The sequence below is a fragment of the Mizuhopecten yessoensis genome, unplaced genomic scaffold, assembly GCF_002113885.1.
Source record: "Mizuhopecten yessoensis strain PY_sf001 unplaced genomic scaffold, ASM211388v2 scaffold5229, whole genome shotgun sequence".
Classification (NCBI taxonomy): Eukaryota; Metazoa; Mollusca; class Bivalvia; order Pectinida; family Pectinidae; genus Mizuhopecten; species Mizuhopecten yessoensis.
This window is the reverse complement of record NW_018405944.1, coordinates 626,996-637,919: the sequence shown is the minus strand read 5'-3', so window position 1 is coordinate 637,919 and position 10,924 is coordinate 626,996. Positions and strand designations below refer to the sequence as shown.

General features: G+C 37.2%; 1 protein-coding gene across 3 annotated transcripts in view; it reads right to left on the bottom strand.

Annotated features, from left to right (window-relative positions):
* LOC110450428 (hypoxia-inducible factor 1-alpha-like) overlaps window positions 1-10,924 on the bottom strand; it is a 58,390-nt gene that overhangs the window by 12,057 nt on the left and 35,409 nt on the right. For all 3 annotated transcript variants that reach the window (XM_021497943.1, XM_021497945.1, XM_021497944.1), the window contains exon 7: window positions 1,039-1,186. In XM_021497943.1, the coding sequence (XP_021353618.1) occupies window positions 1,039-1,186 (148 nt within the window). The remainder of the gene's footprint in view (window positions 1-1,038; window positions 1,187-10,924) is intronic.

Genomic DNA, 10,924 nt, shown 5'->3' with positions numbered 1-10,924 from the left:
CAGACCAGAATCTATGTATACTTCCCAGACCAGAATCTATATATACTTCCCAGACCAGAATCTGTATATACTTCCCATACCAGAATCTATATATACTTCCCAGACCAGAATCTATATATACTTTCCAGACAAGAATCTATATATAATACTTCTCAGAACAGAATCTATGTATACTTCCCAGACCAGGATCTATATATACTTCCCAGACCAGAATCTATATATACTTCCCAGACCAGAATATATATATACTTCCCCCACCAGAATCTATATATATACTTCCGAGACCAGAATCTATATATATTTTCTCAGACCAGAATCTATATATACTTCCCAGACCAGAATCTATATATACTTTCCAGCCAGAATCTATAGACTTCCTAGACCAGAATCTATATATACTTCCCAGACCAGAATCTATATATACTTCCCAGACTAGAATCTATATATACTTCCCAGACCAGAATCTATAGACTTCCCAGACAAGAATCTATATAGACTTCCCAGACCAGAATCTATATATATTTCCTAGACCAGAATCTATAGACCTCCCAGACCAGAATCTATATATATACTTCCCAGACCAGAATCTATATATACTTTCCAGCCAGAATCTATAGACTTCACAGACAAGAATCTATATAGACTTCCCAGACGAGAATCTATATATATTTCCTAGCCCAGAATCTATATATATACTTCCCCCCCCAGAATCTATATATAATACTTCACCAGAATCTATATATAGTTCCTAGACCAGAATCTATAGTCCTCCCAAACCAGAATCTATATATAACACTTCCCAGACCAGAATATATATACTTCCCAGACCGGAATCTATAGACTACCCAGACAAGAATCTATATATAATACTTCACCAGAATCTATATATAGTACCTAGACCAGAATCTAGACACCTCCCAGACCAGAATCTACATATATACTTCCCAGACTAGATTCTATATATACTTCCCAGACCAGAATCTATATATATACTTCCCAGAGGCATACAATACAATAAGGCTTCTTTTTGATACATACCTTGTGAGGTAGTGGACGCACACAATACACTGGGGCTTTTGAGTGCGACTGTTGTAGATGACAGTGGCTTGCGTTATGACCCACACAAATCCACCCTGCTTGACCAGGAATCTGTACTGACCGGTCATCATCTGGCCTTTAGCAAACACTGAAAACAACAGAAAACATTACTGATATTGTCATCATATAGCTACTTTATCACTATGCAGTGTTACACATCCGCGTCCTCTACTTTACGTTATAACACTGATGGAGTTTATTCATCCTTCTGAAGGGTCCTGGGGTTTGTTTTTTATCAAATGTTATCCATGTAATATGTGCCACTTTAAAAGAATCCACCGTCCTTTTTGTAGTTAAGAGCATGCAATCCCTTCACTGTACTTTTTCCCATTGGCAATTGGGCAAAATTCTGCATGTACCGTGAAAAAATAAAGGCACCCCATTGACTTGTTTTTTACAACAAAAGATTATTTTAATGCTGGTCGTATTATCTCAAATCTTATGCTCATGTTGTCACACTGTGAATCCAAGGAAATAAAATGAGGTTGTTTTGCACTTCTAGGACCAGACAGCTGATTTTGTTGATGCCATATGGCATTAGGACACTAAACAACAGGTTTTGAGGATGCCATATGACACTTCTAGGATCAGACAGCTGTTTTTCTCAATGCCATATATGCCATTGGGGGGGGGGGAGCAATCAACTTGTCTAGTTGACGTCATATAGCACTCTGGAAGCAAGTAAACAAACCATTTCCTTTTGTTTTAAAGCAGCTTCATTTAATTTCCAGTTTCATACCAAAATTCAACTAATCCATATAGCCGAGGTACGTACCTAGGTACTTTTGTTATACTCTTAATATCCACAAGGATCTTGTTTTATATCAGCAGTTTAAATGAAATTTTCAAACTGTATCCTTTTTCATATTTTTTTCAACTTTAAATGGATTATTTACGGGACAGGAACAAACACGATGGATCATTTTGAGTGACAGAAATACACACACAGGAAACCTTGCAGCTCACCACACCAGACCTCTACCATAATGGAAGTCGATCATGCAGCTAGTTCAGAAGAAAAGTTTGTACATTTATAAAAACAAACTGAGTGTTTTATAAATAAACACCAGATGCTAGCAAACACCTGTTACAGTACACCCTAGATCACATTGCTGTATCTGAGAGTAAAGAAGGTATCTATTTATATAGGGATAGACCTATATACTGACCTCTCTGACCTCTCATGGCCTAAATGGGGGGCGTCAGTAGAGGTGTACCCAGATCAGTGATATAGGTACCTGGTATAAATATCCTGACCTCTGTGACCTTAATGACCTAGATTGGGGTGTCAGTAGGGGTGTAATATTATACTATCAATCTGAAGTGTTTACTGCAGTGTCAAGAAATCTCCTTAAGTTTCAGTGACTACTTCAGCCCACTAAATCTCTCCAGTTATCAGTTCCCTGAATGCTACACTTAAACATATCTATCAAATTAAAATGATCTTTTTTTTTTATAATTTGTGACAGACAAAGTGAACATGACCTACAGTATAAGACCTCTTGGTGATACAGCAAACCCCAAATTTTTTAAATTCTATTTTATATTTCTATTTTTTTTAAATGTGGCCCAAAAGGCCTGTATTGCTTACTTATAATTCAATGTTTTGTAAGGGCCACATGAGGTTCTTAATCAAACTTATGTTGACCTATGCTCCATCTCAGTAACAGATCCTGTACATACTTTAAATAGAATTTGGATTAAAATAAAGCCTGATGAAATTGTAGAAGGAGTCAAACACATTTCAAAGTTTGAGTTTTTTTTTACAGCAATTAATTAACCTTTGATTTTGAATCAGTTAAAAGTAATGAGTCTGTATGGCAAGAATTCCTATTTCCACACTTAAGCATAAAAGTGGGGTCATAGAGATCAAGGTCAAAGTCAAGGTCACAAAATATGCCATGCAACAACATATGCATGTTCTGCTAATCATAAAGCCGTATAAGTATGTGACGTTATGTGACACAAGCTGCTGTACTTTACAAACCTGAACACAACTTTACTGGCCAATACTAAAGACCAGACACAGTCAAGGGTAACCCTAGCTATATGCCCTGTACCACTTTGTGGCAGCGGGGCAAACATAGAATTGGTTAGGATAATGAAAGAATCATTTGTATATATATATATATGTACTAAATTTGGTTAAAATTGGCCCATTGGAATATTAGAAGAAGTTGAAAATTTCTCAGCCAACCTGATGTCAATGGTAACCGTTGGATTTAAAATAACCAACATATAAAATAACAACACTTAATTAACAATTCCATGTTCGCCTCTGTCTGGTTAATTAAGACTCTCCATTGGAATACCAGGGTTTTTGCCAGGTGTTTTTAATACTTATAGGGTCCGGTACACTGGAACACTGGAACACATTCACAATTGACAAATGACCCTGAATTTTCCCAATTTCAGTCTTTATTTTTCCAAATGGTTTAAAAAGCATGTTTATACAAGTTTCCAGTCGTTATATGTGCAACGTTCAAAGTACAAATCGGGGGGGACTAATTAACTATTTAATTATTCCTGTGGACTTCCAAAATTAGTGTCTTACCCTGCAAACCCCTGTGTACACTAAGTGTAACCTATATGTAACAATCTAATCCATTCCCAGTTGAACACAGACTCTTAATTAGAATTTTCCCAGGAAGAAATGAAGAAGTCGGAAGTATTTAAACAGGCTGTAAGTATGCATATGTATGAGCCCAAAAGAAAAAAATAGAATTTACATCATAAATTAAAGGGAGAATCCGATTTGCGAGAAAAAATGACACTCCTTTCATACAATTGTTGTTATGTGCAAACTATGACGTAGATTTAAGCCCCTATGTATTACATAATTGACAAATACTGCAGTACAGTAAGGTCATTCATGGGCGACATTCCGGCTTGCAAGGTCATTCGGTGTATTAGGGTTCTCAATATTTTAAACCAGATCAGTTCCTAAGTTCCTTTCTGAGTAGCTGACAAAATACACCAGCCAATTAATTTGACGGGACTTAAGATGCTCACAGTTTTATCAACCTTTAGAATCATAAATTACTAATTTCAAAATGATAATTATTTTAAGGGTCGCAAAATAATTATTACTGCTTGATTAATTATTCTGGCCTTCAATTGCATTTTATATTCTTCCTCGTGTAAATTTTATATCAATATTACACGAAATATTCTTTACAAATTTTATGCATTAAAATTTAATTTCGCAGGTTTTGTTACGTCACAGTTACTGAAGTATAAGCAATATGCTGATACTCAGTTTACACCTGAGGATCAAGTTTCACATAAATTAATGATGATAAGTTTTAGTTCATTTGCAAAACAGTAATAGAGTCAGGAGAGAACAGTATAACAGTTGTAGATAGAAGACACAGTTGTTGCCTTCTGCAAATTTAAAGCACATTACAAACCGCAGGGGACAACAAAAATTAGTTCCCTATCAGCATCTTAGTGCACTGCATGTCTGTAAGGTGTTTTCTTTGTAATTAATGCACTCCACCTGTTTCACTGTTGTACAGGATTATCTTGTAATGGGAGCATCATTGTAACTACGTCAAGGCATCTATCCAGCCAGACATTATAGTAGATATAGGCACAACACTTTAAGAATGTGCATACCACCGAGAGATATTCCATATCTTAACACTCTTGCGTTAAAGTACAAACAACATTTGTAGCAACTGTAGCTCGGCAGGGATTAATGCAGAAATAAAAAATAAGAACCCTCTTTTTGAAAATATGTCCTGTGCTAGGTGCATGACCTGTCCAGCAAGGGCTGCAGGCACAGAGGCAGAGTACAAGAGGGAGGGGGAGGGGGGAAGGAAGGATTACATCTTTGATTCTGTTTCTCACTTTTCATTATAGATTATGAAATATAGGAGACAGATATTTATGTGGTAGTAATTTAGTTAAAAAAGGCTGAATTTTTAGCTGAATTAGGGGAAAATAATGCCGAAATTGAAGCAGGGAACTGGCCAATAATATTCTGTTACAAAAAAAGGCCTGTATATATATCCATGGTAGGTACCAATCAGAGTTATAAGGCAGGTTCTATCTACACAGAAATTCTCACACATTGTACCAACCAGAGTTATAAGGCAGGTTCAATCTACACAGAAATTCTCAAACATTGTACCAATCAGAGTTATAAGGCAGGTTCTATATATCTCCACAGAACTTCTCACACATTGTACCAATCAGAGGTATAAGACAGGTTCTATCTATACAGAAATTCTCACACAATATACCAATCAGAGTTATATAAGTCAGGTTCAATCTACACAGATATGTTCACACATTATACCAATCAGAGTTATAAGGCAGGTTCTATATATCTCCACAGAACTTCTCACACATTGTACCAATCAGAGGTATCAGTCAGGTTCTATCTATACAGAAATTCTCACACAATATACCAATCAGAGTTATATAAGTCAGGTTCAATCTACACAGATATGTTCACACATTATACCAATCAGAGTTATAAGGCAGGATCTATCTACACAGAAATTCTCACACATTGGACCAATCAGAGGTATAAGGCAGGTTCTATCTACACAGAAGGTTTCACACATTGTACCAACCAGAGTTATAAGGCAGGTTCTATCTTCACAGAAATTCTCACACATTGTATCAATCAGAGTTATAAGGCAGGTTCTATATATCTACACAGAAATTCTCACACATTGGACCAATCAGAGTTATAAGGCAGGTTCTATCTACACAGAAGTTTTCACACATTGTACCAACCAGAGTTATAAGGCAGGTTCTATCTACACAGAAATTCTCACACATTGGACCAATCAGAGTTATAAGGCAGGTTCTATCTACACAGAAGTTTTCACACATTGTACCAACCAGAGTTATAAGGCAGGTTCTACCTACACAGAAATTCTCACACATTGTACCAATCAGAGTTACAAGGCAGGTTCTATCTACACAGCAATTCTCACACATTGTACCAATCAGAGGTATCAGGGAGGTTCTATCTACACAGAAATTCTCACACATTGGACCAATCAGAGTTATAAGGCAGGTTCTATCTACAAAGAAATTCTCACACATTATACCAATCAGAGTTATAAAGCAGGTTCTATCTACACAGAAATTCTCACACATTATACCAATTAGAGTTATAAGGCAGGTTCTATCTACACAGAAATTCTCAAACATTGTACCAATCAGAGTTATAAGGCAGGTTCTATATATATCCACAGAAATTCTCACACATTGTACCAATCAGAGGTATCAGGGAGGTTCTATCTACACAGAAATTCTCACACATTGGACCAATCAGAGTTATAAGGCAGGTTCTATCTACAAAGAAATTCTCACACATTATACCAATCAGAGTTACAAGGCAGGTTCTATCTACACAGCAATTCTCACACATTGTACCAATCAGAGGTATCAGACAGGTTCTATCTACACAGAAATTCTCACACATTGTCCCAATCAGAGTTATAAGGCAGGTTCTATCTACAAAGAAATTCTCACACATTATACCAATCAGAGTTACAAGGCAGGTTCTATCTACACAGCAATTCTCACACATTGTACCAATCAGAGGTATCAGACAGGTTCTATCTACACAGAAATTCTCACACATTATACCAATCGGAGGTATCAGGCAGGTTCTATCTACACAGAAATTTTCACACATTGTACCAATCAGAGTTATAAGGCAGGTTCTATATATCTCCACAGAAATTCTCACACATTGTACCAATCAGAGGTATCAGACAGGTTCTATCTACACAGAAATTCTCACACATTGGACCAATCAGAGTTATAAGGCAGGTTCTATCTACAAAGAAATTCTCACACATTATACCAATCAGAGTTATAAGCCAGGTTCTATCTATGCCGAAATTCTCACACATTATACCAATCAGAGTTATAAGCCAGGTTCTATCTATGCCGAAATTCTCACACATTATACCAATCAGAGTTATAAGGCAGGTTCTATCTACACAGAAATTTTCACACAAATGTTCCTTCATAATTGCAGATCTAACTCCAGATTATAAGGGTTTAGTTTACTGCTTAAATTGGAAACAGTATTTTGATTTAAAACACCAACCAAGAAAAATGAACCCTGAAATTTTGCAACCTTCAGGATGTCTTTTGAAATACATTTAAAAAACACTTTTGCATTTCGTTTTTGTTTCATTCACAAAAAACATCAGCAAGTACTGTTCAGAGATAAGTAAGCTAGAGCTTGATTGACATGTTCCAGGGTTAGACCTTGGTAGAGTTATCAGGATGTGAGCGAGGCTGGTATCAGGCTGAATCAAGGAAGCTGCCAGTCCATCAAGTGGCTACTGGGATAAGGCCTTATTGTTAGTTACATAACTACGGCTTTACTGCGGCTTAATCACCTCGACAGCCCCACTTAAATCACCCAAGCAGCGGAAGCTCACTGCTAGTAAACATCTTGTTTACTTGAATATTTAATTAGCTACACCTTAACAATAAAATCTATATCATATTTTGTCAAGTATCTGTACATTTACTACAATATTTTCATTCCAAAAGATTTCCATCTTAACAAGATTATGCAACAAAACTGCTGGATACCAATTTTTTTCCCCCCAACAACCATGAGGCAACAGATCCTGTATACTTGATATCACTTTAATTGTTCAGAATATTTCGTTCATAATGAAATTGTCTATTTCTAAAAAAAAATCACATCACACGACACAAATATTGCTACATCTGAAAAGCACGGGGATTGAGTAGCGTAGTTTTTGAGACAAAAATTCTAATGATGTCATGCTTGACAACAATACAGAGCGCCATTTTAAATGGGTCTTCACAGCAATTTTGTCGTTTGTTGCTATGATCTGGTAAGAGTTCCAGACAAAAAGGTTACTAATTTTGTAGTTATGTGAGAACAATAATGTATGCTGCATAGGCAACAAAACCACTTATTCTGCCGTCACTTCATCTAAACTTGAAACTGAAAATCTACACAGAGAATAGAATTCAGATTGGACAATACTAAGAGTGACGTCGTCACTTGTGAAGATAAAATATTTTGTTTATCTTCACTGCATTGAAGAAATGTTTTTTTTCAAATGCAGAATTCATGATATTTCACCTGTATACTGTAATAAATACCCATACCGTAGGGTTCACCATCTTATTTTTCTAGACAGTATGTGGCCTCAATTTCCCAGAAGGCTTTCACGCATGGGGATCGAAACACCAGAAGTGGACAAAGTGTTTACAGATCAAGCCCTGGCGGCACTTTGCGCCGTTTGAGGGTTTAAAAAAAAATATAAACTTTATTAATCTTACAACAATTATGAAACAATTAGGCTTTCTCAACATATCTTGAATATTGCTTGCCCACTTGGAAGTGGCCTACAGGTCTTAACGTAGGAGGAAAAAAGCATGTGGGAGCTATCGGTTACTCAAAACCCTTTTTTATCTTTTCAGTTTGGGGAGTCACTGCATCATCCCATCATGACCACGGCAAGGCACTGCATCACCCCATCATGACCACGGCGAGTCACTGCATCACCCCATCATGACCACAGCGAGTCACTGCATCGACCCATCATAACCACTGCGAGTCACTGCATCACCCCATCATGACCACGGCAAGTCACTGCATCACCCCATCATGACCACAGCAAGTCACTGCATCACCCCATCATGACCACGGCAAGTCACTGCATCGCCCCATCATGACCACGGCGAGTCACTGCATCACCCCATCATGACCACGGCGACTCACTGCATCACCCCATCATGACCACGGCAAGTCACCGCATCACCCCATCATGACCACGGCAAGTCACTGCAGCACCCCATCATGACCACGGCAAGTCACTGCATCACCCCATCATGACTACGGCAAGTCACTGCATCACCCCATCATGACCAACTACATTCCACCAGAGTTCAACATTCAGAAAACCATACAAACAATTATTGTTCATATACTTCTGTAAGAATGTTTACTCACTGCGTAGAAGATATTAAGGCCATGTACATGTAATGATGTTTCCACTTCCATCTCTAAGATTTAGAGATCCAGTGTATTCCTACCCAGCCTGTAGGATATTTAGAAAAGTTGAAAGTAAAAGATAAGAGCAGGATTATGTTACACATATATCCTGTAACCCCATATTGGTGTTTCAAGATTTTCTGCGAAATGGCAATTGTGACGTCAAAGGGAATTTCAAAATGTTCATATGAAAAAACGGAAGAAAAATCCCTTCATTTTTTTCTACAGTTAAATGATAATTTGTACTTTGAGGCTAAAAACAACAAGCCTTCTCAAATCAGTCTGTGATAATTTGGTGAAATATTACACATGTTTTCTTTCTATCTAGAAACTAAAATCTCAAGGGCATACATATTACAGGTAAAAAGGTGGTACAAAGAAAACATGTGAACACAGATATGGTATTTAGCTCTTAAATCATTTTATCAGATTTTGATCGATGATAAGTTACGATAAGAAAATCTGTTTGAAACACTAGAACCGACTCCACCCTAGCCTTTGCACAAATTACAAGGAAACTTTCAGTTCCTTTCAGAATTGAACATCATATCTCAGATAAAAACCTTCTAAATCACTATTTGAATGCAACATTATGACATGAATAAATACACCAGATTCTTCAAGATGTATAAAACTCAAGTCTTCCCATTACACTCCGAGCAGATAAAGCTTCCAGATTCTAAGGGATGCAATGAAATGTGAGTGCAGTTACTATACTGGAGCCTTTGTTTTGGTATGATGGTATTTAGCTTCAGGCACTGGCTATACCATCTGTATGACCTCAGCCTCCGTAACACATAAACAGAACAGCACTCTCAGCTTACTGTAGGTATATTCATTCAGTTATTCAGTTAAGCTGCTAATCTATTTATAAAAAGTCGTTATTTTATTCAACTTTGGTGGTTGACATATTAAGATAAGTGCATTTTTTCCTTTTAAGATGTCCAGCTCCAACTGTAAATTAAAAATTAGCATGTCCCTTGACAGGAAGTGCTTTAGATTAAGGACTAAACTTGTACTACCGCAAAGGCTATGACAGAAAGTGTTCTTCAAGGACTAGACTTTTGTACTAGGACAGAGACTTTGACAGAAAGTGCTCTTCAGGACTAAACTTTTGATATCTAGGACAGAGACTTTGACAGAAAGCACTTTAAGGACTAAACTTGTACTAAGGCAGAGACTACAACAGGAAGTGGTCTTAGGACTAGACTCTTGTACTAAGGCAGAGACTACAACAGGAAGTGCTCTTCAGCACTAAACTTTTGATATCTAGACTTTTGTACTAAGGCAGAGACTACAACAGGAAGTGGTCTTAATGACTAGACTTTTGTACTCAGGCAAGGACTATGACAGGAAGTGGTCTTAAGGACTAGACTTTTGTACTAAGGCAAGGACTATGACAGGAAGTGGTCTGAAGGACTAGACTTTTTATACTACGGCAGAGACTATAGCGGGAAGTGGTCTTAAGGACTAGACTTTTGTACTAAGGCAAGGACTATGACAGGCCTGGAAGCACTTTAAGGACTAAACTTGTACCCAGGCAGAGACTTTGACAGGAAGTGCTGAAAGGATATAATTTCTTTGCTGCAGAAAATGGTCCCTCCCATGATAAGCTATCAGTATTTGTAACACCGGCCTTGACTCTTTGCAATTACAGCCAAACTCTCGAGATAGCTGTTTTTAGATTGTAACAAGAGGTGCATGCCGTTCATGAAGATGGCAACAACATAATGCTGGCTTGCAAAAATAACTGAATACCCCAGTATCTTTTAAAACAGGGTAAACATAACGTTTTCAAATAAAGAA